General features: G+C 48.5%; 1 protein-coding gene across 1 annotated transcript in view; it reads right to left on the bottom strand.

The window, feature by feature from the left end:
• Positions 1-19,103, bottom strand: part of OBSCN (obscurin, cytoskeletal calmodulin and titin-interacting RhoGEF) — a 640,872-nt gene that overhangs the window by 132,618 nt on the left and 489,151 nt on the right. The window contains exons 100-102 of the mRNA XM_040354276.1: positions 8,028-8,258; positions 5,618-5,634; positions 2,557-2,768 (exon numbers count right to left, since the gene is read on the bottom strand). Of these exons, the coding sequence (XP_040210210.1) occupies positions 2,557-2,768; positions 5,618-5,634; positions 8,028-8,258 (460 nt within the window). The remainder of the gene's footprint in view (positions 1-2,556; positions 2,769-5,617; positions 5,635-8,027; positions 8,259-19,103) is intronic.

The following is a 19,103-nucleotide window of genomic DNA, read 5'->3' on the forward strand; positions in this document are numbered from 1 at the left end:
AAGGCTCTTATGCCGTCATATCTTAGGCTGCATTCTTACGCAGGCCGCTAGGTGGCGTTCCGGTAGTGGTCAGCGTATAGTATGCAAATTGCATACTAACGCCGATTCACTACCCTACGCGAGCCCTGCATACGCAGTTTACGTCGTTTGCGTACGTCGGGTTTCCGCGTAAGGCTACACATGCTAATAGCAGGCGCAGCTAATGCTAAAGTATACCCGTCGTTCCCGCGTCGCGAAATTTGAAAATTACGTCATTTGCGTGAGTGAATCGTGAATGGCGCTGGACCCCATTCACGTTCACTTAGAAGCAAATGACGTCCTTGCGACGTCATTTACCGCAATGCACGTCGGGAAAGTTTCCCGACGGAGCATGCGCACTACGTTCGGCGCGGGAACGCGCCTAATTTAAATGATCCACGCCCCCTACGGGATCATTTAAATTACGCGCCCTTACGCCGGGCAATTTTAAAGAGCGCACACGCAATTTACGGAGCCACCGCTCCGTGAATCGCGCGTAGCGCAGAAAATTTACGGAGGCGCAGCGGCAAAACGGTGCGCTGCGCCTCCGTAAAAAAGGGGCAAATGTTACTGAATCTGGGCCAATGTATATATATATATGCATTTAGGTCACTTATATATGCCTTGGTATGCCTTATGAATGCCTTTGAAAGTCACCCAATTATTTTTTAATTTAAGGCAATCAGGTTGACAGTGGGTTAGTCAGATCTGCAAGCTGATGAGTGGGAGGAGATATGTAAAGAGACCCTGTCATGTAATAAAACGTTGCGGTGTCTGCATCTAAAAATTGGATGGTGGGGACCCCTCATAAAGGGCACAGCAGTGGTCCGACCATTCAAAGAGGTAAATATGGGCTTTGGTATATGTGACGGGAGTCAATTTGGGTCGGGGGGCCCGTGGACGCTTACCCCGACTTGTTTATTCCCCGACTTAGTTGGGGTAGGCGGTACACTTTGGTGGGGGTGGGTCAGCCATGCCCTGTGACCTTTGACCTCTGGGAACCCACCTTCTGACCTTTGACCTCTGGGGGAGGTCCCTGTTCCAATTCCTGAATCCTAGCCATATTCTTCAATGGGAACCCCTAACCCTAACCCTCTAACCCCCCAACCCTAACCCCAACCCCCTAACCCCCTAACCCCAACACCCTAACCCCTAACCCAGGTTGGGAAACGCTTGTTTCAGCTCCCCATGCACCTCCTATGTCTAAGTCACAGTGTGTCTCTAATAGGGGCACAGGGTGACCGAGAAATCTAGTCTGATCTGTACTAATTGGACTTACTGTACAACAGCACTGGAATGTTGTATGTGTATATATATATATATATATATATATATATATATATATATATATATATATATATTAGGGCTGTGGAAATTAAAGATTAATTCCTCGATTAATCGTTAATTATTTTGATCGATCAAAATTCTTTTGATCGGTACTAGTGGTGCAAAGGATCGTAAATGCATCTGCATGTCTGTATTGGGGTTCTAATTTATTCTGGCCATTAGAAGGCATTAACGCGCAAGCAAGCCTAAATGCATCCACCGTATCTGCACGTTTTCCTTTTTTTTTTCTGCTCAAAAGCTCCTCTCCTGAACTGTGCTGCTGATCTTTTATTTAGCTTGTAAATGCTCCTCTTCCAGGGGCAGACTGACCCATCTGGCACTTGGGCACCGTTTGAGGGCCCGACCCCATGAGAGGCCACTTGAAGCGGCTGTAATAATACTGCTAACGGCGTGCTGCTCCCCGCCGGCCCCTCCTTCCCTCCTGTCCACCGCAGGTGCTTGTACTGTCTGTACACAACTTCACCTCGGATGGACGAAAAGAGAGGAGGGGCCGGCGGGGAGCAACGCGCCGTTAGCGGTATTATTAGAGGCATTGAGTCCTGGTCTCCCTTAAAGTGTCCTCCTGTGTCCTCCTGTGTGCTCTCCTCCCACAGTGTCCCCCTGTGTGCTCTTCCCCCCCAAAATGTCCCCCTGTGTGCTCTCCCCCCTCAGAGTGCCCCCTGTGTGCTCTCCCCCCACCCACAGTGTCCCCCTGTGTACTTCCCCTTCCCCACAGTGTCCCCCTGTGCCCTCTCCCTCCCCCTGTGTCCCCCTGTTTGCTCCCCCCCCAAGTGACCCCCTGTGTGCTCTCCCCCCCAGTGTCCCCTTGTGTGCTCCCCCCCACAGTGTCTCCCTGTGCAGGTGTGGCTTGAGCAGGCCTGTCGGAACAGGACAGGCAAAACAAGCAAATGCTTGGGGCCCAAATTCCTTTAAACGGCCCTGGGCTTGAGTGTGGGTGGGGACACAGGGGGCCCCATGATCTTCTATTGCCCGGGGGCCCCATGAGTTGTCAGTCTGCCCCTGTCCTCTTCTATTAAGTAAATAAACACTGATGTCTGCATGGACATATAGCCTAACATAGAGGTGCTTTTACGACAAACATGGCATCTGTTAAGCCTACGAGCACGAGGCCTTTATGTGTCCCTTTCCTTATAAACAGTACACCTGATTTTCCTTATTGAGCAGCTCTCCTGAATGTTGAAGTGTTGTTACCTGATTGGGATAATTTTCTCCTCATCTGTTTGTGTTTCTGAACAGCAGACATCGGGAGTTACTTCAACGGCCTCATTTACACAGGACTCCACTTTTCGCTCACCTGAACATAAATAAAAAAAAGTCACCACCACTATTAACATACTGATTATGATAATAGACCTGGAGGAATCCCAGATCCAGGGAATATGTGAAAAGAGAGCAGGGAGATTCTTTCACTGCGGGCCATTAAGTACAGCTTTCTCTCCAAGGAGAACAGTGAGCAGCACAGGAGACACATTACCATATCTAACTGCAAATCTGGTTTAGTAGCACTGCTTCATACCACATATATGTGAAGGTAAGTGTATAGTGTTGGAGGTTGCTTTTGTAGCCTCTAAAACCAATTCAGGCTGTTATTATTGTCGCCACTCACACCAATGCTGCGGGTTTGTTAATACTCTGGGCTTATTTTACTCCCACTTTCTCTTAGGCCCCGTACTCACGACCAAACATGTCTGCTGAAACTGGTCCGCAGACCATTTTCAGCAGACATGTTTGGCCGTGTGTAGGCCCGAGCGGACCATTTTCGGGCGGATCGGACAGGTTTCCAGCGGACAACTGTTTCCTGGACTTGCTTTAAAACAGTCCGCTGGAAACCTGTCCCCCCGACATGTACGCTCGTCTGTACAGACCTACCGTACATGTCCGGCCGCCCGCCATCCCTCGCATGCGTCGAATGACTTTGACGCATGCGTGGAAGCATTTTAAAGGCAGGCCGCCCACGTCGCCGCGTCATTGTCGCGGCGACACCGCGTCATCGACGTGGCGACACCGCGGACACGCCCCGCGTATTGTTTACGCGCGGACCTCTGTTCGATGGTGTGTACAGCCATCGAACAGAAGTCCCCGGGCAGACATGTCCGGTTTCATCGGACATGTCTGCTCGTGAGTACTCGGCCTTAAAGGTTTACCAAACCCTCGTTTTTTTATTTTCTTAAATAACAAACATGTCATACTTACCTCCTCTGTGCAGTTGGTTTTGCAGAGCGTGGCCCTGATTCTCCTCTTCTGGGGTCCCTCAGTGGCGCTGGTGGCTCCTCCTCTTCTCGAGTGCCTTGTTAGAGAAGCGCTCTCCTTCACCCAGGCGGGCATGCTTTTCGTGTCCTGCTTTTGCGTCTATTGACACAGAAAGCAGGACTCGGCCCCGCCCCCTGGCGCCCACGTCATTGGATTTGATTGACAGCAGCGGGAGCCAATGGCTGCGCTGCTATCAATCTATCCAATTAGGACATGAGACACCAGCCATAGCTGATGTGCTCGTCCCTGGGGCAAGAAAGAGAGGGCTCAGGTAAAAAAAAAAAACAGGGTGCCTGGGGGGCTGCAGCATGAGAGAAGGTTTTTCACCTTAAAGTGGTGTTTCACCCTAAAAAACAACTTTATAGCATGTCATTCAGCATAGTAGCGTGAGCTACAGTATGCCTTTATATTTTTTTTTGCCGCCGTACTCACTGTTTAATCGCGTAGTAAAGTTTCAGACTCCCCGCGGGGAATGGGCGTTCCTATGCAGAGGGCTCGTGATTGACGGCCTACCATGGCGCGTCACGCTTCACGAAAATAGCCGGAGTAGGTCTCGGCTCTTCACGGCGCTATACAGCGCCTGTGCACAGACATCGGAGCTGACTGCACAGGCGCCGTGAAGAGCAAACACCTATTTCGGCTATTTCTGTGAAGCGTGACGCGCCATAGCCGGCCGTCAATCACGAGCCCTCTGCATAGGAACGCCCATTCCCCTGAAACTTTACTACGCGATTAAACAGTGAGTACGGCGCCAAAAAAAAATATAAAGGCATACTGTAGCTCACGCTACTATGCTAAATGACATGCTATAAAAAAAAAATATTTAGGGAGAACCCCTGCTTTAATTTGTAAAAATGCATTAAAGGGGTTGTAAAGGAATTTTTTTTCCCCTAAATAGTTTCCTTTACCTTAGTGCAGTCCTCCTTCACTTACCTCATCCTTCCATTTTGCTTTTAAATGTCCTTATTTCTTCTGAGAAATCCTCACTTCCTGTTCTTCTGTCTGTAACTCCACACAGTAATGCAAGACTTTCTCCCTGGTGTGGAGAAAGCCTCTTGAGGGGGGGAGGGGGCGAGCAGGCAAGTCAGGACGCTCTCTACTTTGCAGATAGAGAAAGGAGCTGCGTGTTAGTGGGCGTCCTGACACTCCTGCTCGCCCCCTCCCCCCTCAAGAGGCTTTCTCCACACCAGGGAGAAAGCCTCGCATTACTGTGTGGAGTTACAGACAGAAGAACAGGAAGTGAGGATTTCTCAGAAGAAATAAGGACATTTAAAAGCAAAATGGAAGGATGAGGTAAGTGAAGGAGGACGGCACTAAGGTAAATGAAGCTATTTAGGGAAAAAAAAATCCTTTACAACCCCTTTAAGTTGAAAAACCACAAGGGTTTATAACCCCTTTAAGTGTGAAGTGCAGAACCTTAACTTTAGGGTGTTGATTGATGTGCATTCATCCATTTTGAATGATCTGCCTAACTTCATACAATACACCTCAATACAAGGTATCACACTGCTTTTTTGTGGCTTTCTTGTGGTGTCAGGGGCCACACTTGTCAAGACTTTCTTGTGGTGTCAGGGGCCACACTTGAGGCCCTATTTGTCAGGGCCTGGACTTCAACCTGGGACCTCTTCTGAGTCAGGTAATGACTCTTCTTGCTGAGCTACCCGAGATGCTGGACAGCTCTCTGTCTGATCCATTGGACAACCTTGCCTTGTGTCTTGACTTCTGCGGAACCTTGATCTCCTTGCTTCTCCAATGAGCTTCCTGATTTAATCCATGTCTCTGTACTTCCTGTTTGCCAGATTATTGAGCTCTCTCGCCCTGACTTCCCTGCTGCCATCCAAATTTTGCTACCACTCGTTATCAAACTTTGGCTTGTTCTTCGACTATGCTTCTGCCTGATCTCAACCTGCAACTACTTGTTACCGACCTTTGGCTTGTTTACCGACTACGCTTCTGTTTGATCCCTACCTGTTTATCCGCTACTGGACCCCAGCTTGCTCACCTTCTGGTAAGGCCACCCTGAGGACCGATACCTGGTACCAACACGCAGCAAAATCCATCTCCACCATCAGGACCACACACCTCAGATGAGCTCACATCATCCGCCAGGGTGGCTGCTGTGTACCTATCCTGCTGGTTCTTGTGTGAGCTTCCCACTGCTATAGCAACTGGTTCTTTGAGCCTGACCCCTGATCTATTATTTTATTTATTAAGTTCACCGCCACTGGTTTAGATATACTTTAAAGTGAAAGGCCCGGATTCACCAAGCACTTGCGCCGACTTATCTCAAGATACGCCGACGTAAGTACAAATGTGCGCCGTCGTATCTATGCACCGACCCACATACTAAGATACGCCTAAAAATAGGCTTCATACGACCAACGTAACTTGCCTACGCCGTCGTATCGTGGGCGCATATTTACGCTGGGCGCATGTGGCGCTCCCATTGATTTTCTATTTGAATATGCAAATAAGGGAAATACGGCGATTCACGAACGTACGTGCGCCCGGCGCATGCTATACGCGGTTTGCGTAAGTTGTACGCCCGGTGTAAAGTTATTCCCCATAAAGGAGGTGTAACTCAGAAGCATCCATGCAATGTGCTGCACCAGGGAACACAAGCCGTCGTATTTTACGTCGTTTACGTTGGACGTGAATATGGCTGGGCGTAGGTTACGTTCACGTCGTAGGCAGTGATCGGACGTATCTTAGGGAGTAGTTCCGACGTGATTCTGAGCATGCGCACTGGGATGCGTCCACGGGACAGCGCATGCTCGGCCCATCATTTGCATGGGGTCACGCCTCATTTGCATGGCTCACGCCCACTTCCACTTACGCCGACTAACGCCTAAGAAACCCAGCGCAGATTTGGGAGCAAGTGCTTTGTGAATTCTGTGCTTGCCTCTCTGCGCTGCGTCGGCGTAGCGTAAAGAAGACACGCTACGGCGGCATAAATGTGCGCCGATGTCTGTGAATCCGGGCCAAAAGCTTTATCATTTAACCTTATGCCCCGTACACACGATCGGAAATTCCGACAGCAAAAGTCCAATGTGAGCTTTTGAATGGAATTTTCGACTGTGCGTAGGCTCCATCGGACTTTTGCTGTCGGAATTTCCACCAACAAAAGATTGAGAGCAGGTTCTCAAAATTTCAGAGGGAAAAAATTCCTAGCGATTGTCTGTAGCAATTCCGAAGCGCAAAATTCTGACGCATGCTCGGAAGCATCGAACTTCATTTTCTTGGCTCATCGTAGTGTGGTACGTCACTGCGTTCTTGACGGACGAAAGTTCAGAGAACTTTTGTGTGACCGTGGCCCAGATTCAAAGAGCAATTGCGCCTGCGTAACCATAGTTACGCAGCGCAATTGCTTACTTGCCCCGGCGTAACGACTTCTCCTGATTCAGAGAGCTCGTTACGCCGACTGCAGCCTAAGATATGCGTGACATAAGGCTCTTATGCCCTCATATCTTAGGCTGCATTCTTACGCAGGCCGCTAGGTGGTGTTCCCGTTGTGGTCAGCGTATAGTATGCAAATTGCATACTAATGCCGATTCACAACGTTACGCGAGCCCTGCGTACGCAGTTTACGTCGTTTGCGTATGGCAGGTTTCGCGTAAGGCTGCACATGCTAAAAGCAGGGGCAGCCAATGCTAAGGATACCCGTCGTTCCCGCGTCGCGAGGTTTAAATTTTACGTCGTTTGCGTAAGTGAATCGTGAATGGCGCTGGACGCCATTCACGTTCACTTTGAAGCAAATGACGTCCTTGCGACGTCATTTACCGCAATGCACGTCGGGAAAGTTTCCCGACGGAGCATGCGCTCTACGCTCGGCGCGGGAACGCGCCTAATTTAAATGATTCCTGCCCCCTACGGGATCATTTACATTAGGCGCCCTTACGCAGGGCATTTTTGAGGAGCGCCCACGCAAATTACGTGGCTACTGCTTCATGAATGAAGCGTAGCGCAAATAATTTGCGTAGGCGCAGGGTAAAAAGGGTACACTGCGCCTCCGTAAGGAGCGCGCAGCTGTACCTGAATCTACCCCTGTGTGTATGCAAGCCAAGCTTGAGCGGAATTCCAGAAAATCCGATCATGTGTACGCGCCATTAGAGTGTTCCTGATGGGGAGATTTCCCCCCCATGTAGTATTACCCTGATCTGAGAAGTTGGAGGAAACCTCCCCAATAGGGACACAGGTAGCAATTATTAACCCAGCAGAGGTTCTGACACTTTGTAACTCTATACAAAATAAAGGCAACTTTTTTGGCTGGAAGTCCACTCCTAATTCTGTTGATGGCCTTTTCTACAAATTTTACAAATCAATTTTATTTGTATGGCGAGCTTGTGTTCAAATAGTTTTAGGAATAATTGGTGTCATGTTCGAAGCATTCTATTTATTGTCTATTTTTCTACTTATCGTACCATGTATGGTGTCCTCGGGGGTTTGGGTGTTAGCATCTCGGAACATTTCCATTGATCGGATCTCTTCCCGTAACCGTTGTTCCACCTCCTTCCGAATATCTATGTCTTCTGGAGTAAGCTCTGGAGACACAGGTAGGCCAGTGCCAGAGTCAAGTTTCTGGAGAACCTGTCTGATCTCCTGATCTGCGCGTTGCAGAGATGCCCGTATAAATTCATCCAAATCTCCTCCTATAGGTGTGACAAGGGTTAATGGCGTACATGCTATTCAGGGGCCAGAGACCAAGAATACTACAAAATGTGCACTTTACTGTGGAAGTTTTCATCTGGATGTTTCCCAATCCACTGGAATTTTATACATAGAAGATTGGGACATTTGATACTGTTTATTGATTGACCACTCAACCTATCTATTGACCAGAGACCGGTGACATCACTGAGAATTCAGCCTATCCATTCACTAAAGACCAGTGACATCCCAAACAATGCAGGCTATCCAATTACTACAGACCGGTGACATCACTGAGAATGCAGCCTATCAATTCACTAGAGACCGGTGACATCACTGAGAATGCAGCCTATCAATTCACTAGAGACCGGTGACATCACTGAGAATGCAGCCTATCCATTCACTAGAGACCGGTGACATCACTGAGAATGCAGCCTATCAATTCACTAGAGACCGGTGACATCACTGAGAATGCAGTCTATCCATTAACTAAAGACTGGTGAGATCACGGAAAATGCAGCCTATCCATTCACTAGAGGCCGGTGACATCACTGAGAATGCAGCCTATCCATTCACTAGACAGCGGTGACATCACTGAGAATGCAGCCTATCCATTCACTAGAGACCGGTGACATCACTGAGAATGCAGCCTATCCATTCACTAGAGACCGGTGACATCACTGAGAATGTAGCCTATCCATTCACAAGATACTGGTGACATCACTGAGAATGCAGTCTATTCATTCACTAGAGACCGGTGACATCACTGAGAATGCAGTCTATTCATTCACTAGAGACCGGTGACATCACTGAGAATGCAGCCTATCAATTCACTAGAGACCGGTGACATCACTGAGAATACAGCCTATCCACTCACTAGAGAGCGGTGACATCACTGAGAATGCAGCCTATCCATTCACTAGAGACCGGTGACATCACTGAGAATGTAGCCTATCCATTCACAAGATACTGGTGACATCACTGAGAATGCAGTCTATTCATTCACTAGAGACCGGTGACATCACTGAGAATGCAGCCTATCCATTCACTAGAGACCGGTGACATCACTGTGAATGCAGCCTATGCATTCACTAGAGACTGATGACATCATTGACAATGCAGCCTATCCATTCACTAGAGACTGGTGACATCACTGACAATGCAGCTTATCCATTCACTAGAGAGCAGTGACATCACTGAGAATGCAGTCTATTCATTCACTAGAGACCGGTGACATCACTGAGAATGCAGTCTATTCATTCACTAGAGACCGGTGACATCACTGTCAATGCAGCCTATGCTTTCAGTAGAGACTGATGACATCATTGACAATGCAGCCTATCCATTCACTAGAGAGCAGTGACATCACTGAGAATGCAGTCTATTCATTCACTAGAGACCGGTGACATCATTGACAATGCAGCCTATCCATTCACTAGAGAGCAGTGACATCACTGAGAATGCAGTCTATTCATTCACTAGAGACCGATGACATCACTGAGAATGCAGCCTATCCATTCACAAGATACTGGTGACATCACTGAGAATGCAGTCTATTCATTCACTAGAGACCGGTGACATCATTGACAATGCAGCCTATCAATTCACTAGAGACCAGTGACATCACTGAGAATGCAACCTATCCATTCACTAGAGACCAGTGACATCACTGAGAATGCAGCCTATCAATTCACTAGAGACCGGTGACATCACTGAGAATGCAGTCTATCCATTAACTAAAGACTGGTGAGATCACGGAAAATGCAGCCTATCCATTCACTAGAGACCGGTGACATCACTGAGAATGCAGCCTATCCATTCACTAGAGAACGGTGACATCACTGAGAATGCAGCATATCCATTCACTAGAGACCGGTGACATCACTAAGAATGCAGCCTATCCATTCACTAGAGAACGGTGACATCACTGAGAATGCAGCCTATTTACAAGATACTGGTGACATCGTCCCCTCCGCTCCTCCCAGGACCTCCTGCTCTCTAGCTCCCTTGTTACCTTCTCCCATGCACACCTTCAGGACTTCTCCAGAGCCTCTCCCATCTTCTGGAACTCCCTGCCACAGTATGTCCGAACAGCCCCTACCCTGTCCACCTTTAGGAGATCTCTGAAAACTAATTTATTCAGGGAAGCCTATCCCACACCCACCTAACAACTGTCCCCGAGCCACCCCCATCAAATCATTCTCTGCAGCTATTACCCTTTGTACCACCCCCCCCTCCCTTTAGAATGTAAGCTCTACGAGTCGGGCCCTCCTGTACATTTTGTATTGAACTGTACTGTAATTGTGTTGTCCCCCCTATACATTATAAAGCATTGCGTAAACTGTTGGCACTATATAAATCGTGTATAATATTAATAACATCACTGAAAATGCAGCCCATCCATTCACTAGATACTGGTGACATCACTGAGAATGCAGCCTATCCATTCACTGGAGACTGGTGACATCACTGAGAATGTAGCCTATCCATTCACTAGAGACCGGTGACATCACTGAGAATGCAGCCTATCCGTTCACTAGAGACTGGTGACATCACTAGGGTAGATTCAGGTACCTGTTACGGCGGCGTATCTCCAGATACCCTGCCGTAATTTCAAATCTGCGTCAGCGTTTCGTTACGCCGATTCACAAAGGCAGTTACGCTGTAAAAACAGGCTTCCTCCACCGACGTAACTTGATTGCGGCGGCGTAGAATTGTGTGCAATCTCACTTTGGCCGCTAGGGGCGCTTCCCTTGTTGTCGGCGTAGAATATGCTAATTTCTTAGATACGCCGATTCACAAACGTACGTCCGTCCGGCGTTCGTTTTTTACGTCGTTTGCGTTAAGGCTTTTTCGGCGTAAGGCTGCTCCTGCTATTAGGAGGCACAGCCAATGTTAAGTATGGACGTCGTTCCCGCGTCTCGATTTGAAAATTTTACGTCGTTTGCGTAAGTCGTCCGTGAATGGCGCTGGATGCCATTTACGTTCACGTCGAAACCAATGACGTCCTTGCGATGTCTTTACCGCAATGCACGTCGGGAAATTTTAGGGACGGCGCATGGGCAGTACGTTCGGCGCGGGAATTACGTCATTTGAATTACGCGCGCTTACGCCGGCCCCTTTTATGCTACGCCACCGCAATTTACGGAGCAAGTGCTTCGTGAATACATCGCTTGCTCCTGTAATTTACGGCGGCGTAGCGTAAAGACGATACGCTGCGCCGCCGTATCAGTGCACGCCTTTACCTGAATCTACCCCACTGAGAATGGAGCCTATCCATTCACTAGAGACCAGTGACATCACTGAGAATGCAGCCACATTTGAAAGTAACTTTATTTAATCTATAAGGAAATATCTTTTTGGGTTGCAGTCGTAAGTAAAGATGAATCATTGGGTCAAGGAATAACTACTAACACACATGGTGAAGTGGGATCTGAGGACCCCATTATCTCAATGTAAAAGATTTATTAACACCACCAAAGGGTGGCCAATACATACAGTGCCTTGAAAAAGTATTCATACCCCTTGAAACTTTACACATTTTGTCATGTTACAACCAAAAACGTTGTAGGTTTGCAGTTGTGCCATATGCGTTCCATTTTTGGATGATGGATTGAACAGAAGCTCCGTGAGATGTTCAAAGCTTGGGAGATTTTTTTTTTTTTTATAACCTAACCCTGCTTTATACTTCTCCACAACTTTATCCCTGACCTGTCTGGTGTGTTCTTTGGCCTTCATGATGCGGTTTGTTCACTATGGTTTTCTAACAAACCTCTGAGGGCTTCACAGAACAGATGTATTTATACTGAGATTATATTACACACAGGTGCACTCTATTTACTAATTTGTTGACTTCTGAAGGCAACTGGAGAACCAACTTGGCCACCTTCTAACAGGAAGTCACATCACAGCAGCAAAAAAAATAAAAAATAAATAATACTAATTTGGAGATTAGGAGGAGAGCAATACACAGGACTTTTTTAAATTTAAAAATAAAAATAATAATATAATAAAAAAAAGGATTAAAAAAAATAATATATTTTTTTTATTTAATTTTTACTTTAAGGTTAGTAACAGAGGGCCATATTCTCAGAAGAGTTACGACGGAGTATCTCAGGAAACACCGTTGTATCTCTGTTTTTTGGCCCGCGTATCTATGCGAGTGATTCCATGAATCATTTTCGCATAGATACGCTGAAGATCCGACAGGTGTAACTCACTTACACTGTCGGATCTTAAATGTAATTCGCCGCCGGCCACTAGGTTACGTCGTTTTCGTAAGTCATTCTTGAATACGACTTTACGTCAATGACGCACACGTCGGCGTCATTGACGTTTTCCGCCGAGAACTGGAGCATGCGCACTGGGCGCATGCGCAGTTCGATCGAAACGGGGGCGCGCTTAATTTAAATATAAGCCGCCCCCTTTGAAATACGCGGGGATACGCCGGGCCTTTTACACTACGCCTCCGCAAACTACGGAGCAAGTGCTTGAGGAATACGCCACTTGCTCCAGTAAGTTGCGGCAGCGTAGTGCAAATGGCTTACGCGAGGCCGCCGCAGAATATTGGAGAATCTGGCCCCGAGTAAATAAATGCTCTTCATTTCCAGAAGAATCTTCTAATTGGAAATTTCCACCATATGGTACATTGTTCCTCGGTAGCCACGTTGAAGATTTTTTTAATTTACCGTGTTTCCCCCGAAAATAAGCCCTACCCAGAATATAAGACCTAGCGTGATTATTGGGGATGGCTGCAATATAAGCCCTACCCCGAATATAAGCCCTAGTAAAGTACACGAAAAGTACACGAAAAAACTGTGGTCTGTTTTGTAGCACGATCGTACTGGTATGGAGTGCAGTGTGTCTCCCTGTCTCCCCTTGTGACTGTATTATAAAATACTTTTTTTTATGGTTACATCTACTTTAAGATTGTCATTGTACATACCGTATATAATTAAGCCCTACCCCGAAAATAAGCCCTAGTGTGTTTTTATAGACAAAATTAATATAAGACCCGGTCTTATTTTCGGGGAAACACGGGTAGTATATTAATAGTCAATGCCGTTTGATTTAAGAGGAAGATTTTTGCCTATTTTTAGTACAATCCTAAGTTGTAATAATAATATCGAAACATTTTTTTCACATACTCGCCATGAGGAGGCGGTCTGCTGAATTTTTGGTTGCTGTCTCTGATGTCTCTTTTAAAAAAAATAAAAAAAAGATTGACAGCCAACTATCTTCTTTGGACTTTATCAATTCTAATTTGACTTGATTAGCAGGACTTGAATGTTTTGTAGAGTAACGTCTCTTGGCATTGCGCTCTTTATTTACAACGACTTTTTCTTGACAATATTAGACATTATTCATAGTCTTTGTGCTCGATCAGTAAATAGTCATTAGCCAGCTTGATTTTCACAATTGCCGTCACTATTCATTTTTCTTTTCTTTTATGAAGACATTTGGGTAAGGCAACAAAAAACAAACAAAAAAAAACTCCAGCAGTTTGGAAAAAGTAAATAATAATTCTACTACAATACATTATTCAATACTAAGCTTTGGAGAATTTTATATTTCCTGGTGAAAAGTGTATGTCTGGGAAGAATAATAATAATTATAACAATAATAATAACAATACAAATATTCAGCACAACTGTCCAATACATGTACATTTCTCCGTGTTTTATCCCATAAAACTGCAAGTACAAAAAAAAAATTTGATCTGCCAGAAATCCAGTGAGCTCCTAATTGCTTGTAGAGAGCTGAGAACTTGCCCCACTGTGCAGTGTGTGCATGCAAAACTCTAACAATAAAAAGTGAGCACACAAAAAAAGTGCACAGGATGTATTACCTGGTCCATCTCCAAAGAGAAAGGACCCGTGCCCTGAACCCCCTGGGGGGCAAGACTTCCGGCGGGGACTAGGTACGTGTGGAACGTGCTAAAGCAGGGTTCACCCAAATACAGGGTGAAGGAAGACCTCATGGCTACATGCCCTCCCCTCCAAGAGATTCAGGGCAAGTCCAAAGATCTACACCCTACTGCTACAGACAGACACCATTCTTCAGGGGAAATGCAGAAGAAAGACCTACCCAAGTACTAGGACAGGACCTACACTCTACTAGTTAGAAGTAAGTGCTACAGACAATCCTCTTTCTTCAGGGGACCTGCGGCAGAAATGTCCGCCCAAAAACTAGGCCGGGCTCCCCTGAAGGGAGACCCCATTGGAGGGGGAGAACTTGACCATAAGGCCACGTGCCCTTCCCTCCAAGAGTCTCAGAGCAAGTCCAAAGACCTAGACCCCACTGGTAATAAGTGCTACAGACAGACACCATTCTTCAGGGGATCTGCCGAAGCAAGGCCCACCCAAGTACTAACTACCAACTACACCCTACTAGTTAGAAGTAAGTTCTACAGACAGATCCCATTCTTCAGTGGACCTGCTGAAGCAAGATCCACCGAGTACTAAGTGGGGCCTCCCTGAGCAGAGACCCAATCAGAGGGGGAGAACTTGACCATAAGGCAACCTGCTCTCCCCTCCAAGAGTTTCAGGGCAAGTCCGATGACCTACACACTACTAGTCAGAAGTAAATGCTACAGACATACCCCATTCTTAAGGGGACCTGCAGAAACAAGGTCCAGCCAAGTACAAGGTGGGGCTCCACTGAAGGGAGACCCCATAGGAGGGGGAGAAGTTGACCATGTGCTTCTCCCCTCCACGAGTTTCAGGGCAAGTCCAATGACCTACACACTACTAGTCAGAAGTAAATGCTAAAGACCTACCCCTTTCTGCAGGGGATCTGCTTAAGCAATGCCCACCCAAATACTAATTAGGCTCCCCCCGAAGGGAGACCCTATGGGAGAGGGAGAAGTTGACCATAAGGCCACATGCCCTCCCCTCCAAGACTTTCAGGGCAAGTCAGAGGACTTATACCTACCAGTCAGAAGTAAGTGCTACAGATAGACCCCATTCTTAAGAGTACCTGCAGAAACAAGGTCCAGCCAAGTACAAGGTGGGGCTCTACTGAAGGGAGACCCCATGGGAGAGGGAGAAGTTGACCACGTGCTCCTCCCCTCCAAGATTTTCAGGGCAAGTCCGAAGTAAATGCTACAGACATACCCAGTTTTTCAGGGGATCTGCTAAAGCAAGACCCACCCAAGTACTAGGGGGTTTCCCTGAAGGGAGACCCCATGTAAGAGGGAGAATTTGAACATAAGGCCAGGTATCCTCCCCTCCAAGAGTTTTAGGGCAAGTCAGAGGAACTACACCCTACTAGTTAGAAGTAAGTGCTACAGCCAGATCCCATTCTTCAGGGGACCTGGTGAAGCAAGATCCACCAAGTACTAGGTGGGGCTTCCCTGAGGGGAGACCCAATAGGAGGGGGAGAACTTGACAACAAGGCAACCTACTCTCTCCTCCAAGAGTTTTAGGGCAAGACCGAGGACCTACACACTGCTTGTCAGAAGTAGGTGCTACAGACAGACCCCATTCTTCAGGGGACCTGATGCACCAAGATCCACCTAAAATACTAGGTGGAGCTCCACTGAAGGGAAGAGTCACGTCAGACTCGAGTCTCCGGCGAGTGATGTCAGTGAGTCTGTCATGAAATACCTCAGCCACCAGATGGCGCTAGCGGCACATCGGCGCGCGCGGGGCACACGCAATCGCGGCAACGGCGCGCACGGGCACGCGCACCGGCGGCAACGGCGCGCACGGGCACGCGCACCGGCGGCAACGGCGCACGGGCACGTGCAAACGGCAATTCGGCGCCAAAACAAGGTACTTAAGGCGTCCTGGGAGTCTGGCCCCTTGCTGTCCGGTCTGAAGTGTTTCCTGAACCTGCCAGTACCTGTTACCCCTGCTTGAATCCTAATCCTGATACCCGGCTTGTTCCTGTTGATCCTGTCTTCCGCCTGCCCTGACCTTTTGGCTTGCTCCGACCATCCCTCTGCCTCATCCCTGGTACTCTGCCGCCCGCCTGTTACTGACCCGGCTTGACGACCCCTCTACCATCCTGACCTCCCTGCGCCTGATCGGCTGGTCCAGCTTCTCTCCGGCTTCTGGGACTTGCACTGTCTTCTGGGACTTGTTGCTGCTTGATCTTCCAGACCTCTTCCCACCGGTCTGCTACTTGCCAGGCTGCACCTGCCTTCCAGAGACTCCATCAGATCCTGCAGAAGCGACCAACAGCCCCTGCATCAGCGTCTCTCCAGGCGCTTGTGCGACTCTGCATTTCCGTTCCTCCTGTCTACTCTATCAGGGGTCCCGGAATCAGAGGAGTAACGGCTGCCACTTCCTGCACGTCGGGCTCACCCTCTGAGGTACGTGACAGTACCGGACAGCCATGTCCGAGCCCGCGCAGGGAGTGGATCCTATGCAGGAACTTTGCCGCCATCTTGAGGGACTGACCCAGGCCGTCCGAACCTTACAAGAAGGCTACACGCGTTTGGAGAATCGTGTCCAGGCTCTATCTACTCCCACCACCGCTGCAGCGGCTTCTGGGGCATCTGCTTCCCCATCCGTGATCATGCTACCGCCCGAACCCAAAGTCCCTATGCCCGAGAGGTTCGCGGGTGAACGTAGTAGATACCGGGCCTTCCGCAATGCTTGCGAACTGTACTTTGCTCTGCAGCCACGGACCTTTTCGTTAGAAGCCACTAAAGTGGGTTTCGCCATCTCACTGCTGTCTGGCGAACCGCAAGCTTGGGCCCATCGCCTCCTGGAAAACAAAGATCCATCACTTGACAATGTTACTACCTTTTTCCAAGCCATGTCTCTGCTGTATGAGGACCCTCACCAGGCCGCCTCCGCGGAGGCCGCTTTGCACGCCCTGCAACAGGGTCGCAGACCAGCAGAGGACTATGTGTCCGAGTTTCGCAGATGGAGCTCAGACACAACCTGGAATGACTCGGCCCTCTGCTACCAATTCCGCCTTGGTCTTTCTGAGCCACTGAAGGACGAACTGGCCCGGGTAGGAGTTCCAGGGACCCTGGAGGCATTAATTAACCTGACCATCCAGATCGATCGGCGCCTGAGGGAGCGCCGAACGGAAAGGACCACTACCCCATCTCGTCCGGTCTGGATGCTGCCACGGGTGCCTCCCGTTTCCAGTATAGTTCCTCCGGTTCCTTCAGCCTCATCTATTCCTGACACCTCAGAGCCCATGCAGTTGGGTCTCCTCCGTCCTTCCCTGACGCCCGAAGAACGACAACGCCGCAGGGTCAACAACTTATGCCTGTATTGCGGAGAGGCCGGGCACTACGTGAGGACCTGTCCTGCCAAACTTCGTAAGTGTCTGTCCATGTCTTCCGTTCACCTACCTGTTCTGCCAAGTAATTCCGCTCATCTGGCTATTCCTATTCTCTTCCAGCTTCCAGGAGAGTCCATCCAAGTCAGCGCTATAATTGACTCAGGGGCCTGCAGCTGCTTTTTGGACCAGTCTTTCGCCATCAAGCATCGGATCCCTCTTCGTCCCAGGACTACTGGACTCTCTGTTTACCTAGCGGATGGCTCGGTGCTAAAATCCGGACCAGTCACCCGAGAAACCCAGCCTCTACCCACCACCATTGCTGAAAATCACCATGAATTGCTATGCCTAGATGTGATTCACTCTCCCCTGTTTCCTGTCATACTGGGGGTACCATGGCTTCAAATTCACAACCCGCAGATTGACTGGACCACGGGCAAGGTCAGCTTCGGTTCTCTGTTCTGCCGACAGCACTGCTTACAAGTGTCACCTCCTCCTCTGCCTTTACTTTGTATGGACTTCGACATCGAGACCCGTCAATCTGTTCCAGAAGCTTACCACGACTACCTGGATGTTTTCAGCAAGAAGGGGGCTGAGACCCTTCCACCACACAGGGCCTACGATTGCCCCATTGAACTCCTTCCAGGTGCTGAAGTTCCCTTCGGAAGGATCTTTCCCTTAACAGGACTTGAACTAGAGACTTTAAAAACATACATCGATGAAAGTCTGAGGAAGGGGTTCATCCGCCCATCCACATCACCCGCGGGAGCAGGCATCTTTTTTGTGGAAAAAAAAGACCATTCCCTTCGCCCTTGTGTGGACTATCGGGAACTTAATAAGATAACAATTAAGAACCGGTACCCTCTCCCCTTGGTGCCTGAACTGTTTCAACGTCTTGGGTCCGCGGTTGTCTTTACCAAACTAGACCTCCGTGGGGCCTACAACTTAGTCCGCATACGTGAAGGGGATGAGTGGAAAACCGCTTTTCGTACCCGTTTCGGGCACTTCGAATATTTAGTCATGCCCTTCGGGCTCTGTAACGCCCCAGCAACGTTCCAACACTTCGTGAATGACATTTTTAGAGACTACCTGGACCTCTTTGTCATCATTTATCTGGACGATATCCTGATCTTCTCCCCTTCTCTGGAAAAACACCGGCTACACGTCAGGAATGTACTTGAGCGTCTCCGAACCCACGGACTGTATGCCAAACCCGATAAATGCGAGTTCGAACGCTCAAGTATACAGTTCCTGGGGCTTATAATTTCCATAAAAGGCGTTGAGATGGACCCCCAGAAGGTCTCAGCGATTCTCGACTGGCCAGCACCTACGGACCGAAAGGGCGTTCAGCGATTTGTCGGCTTCTCAAATTTTTATAGGAAATTCATCAGAGCTTTCTCCAGCATCATTGCTCCTATAACGGATTTGACCAAACAGACTGCTCGTTTCCGCTGGACTACAGAAGCCCAAACAGCCTTTGAAACCCTGAAGAACTTGTTTACTTCGGCATCCATTCTCAGACACCCCGACGCGAGTTTGCCATACATTCTTGAGGTGGATGCGTCTGAAACCGCGGTTGGGGCAGTTCTTTCGCAGAG

This window comes from Rana temporaria, chromosome 5 (genome assembly GCF_905171775.1).
Source record: "Rana temporaria chromosome 5, aRanTem1.1, whole genome shotgun sequence".
Taxonomy (NCBI): domain Eukaryota; kingdom Metazoa; phylum Chordata; class Amphibia; order Anura; family Ranidae; genus Rana; species Rana temporaria.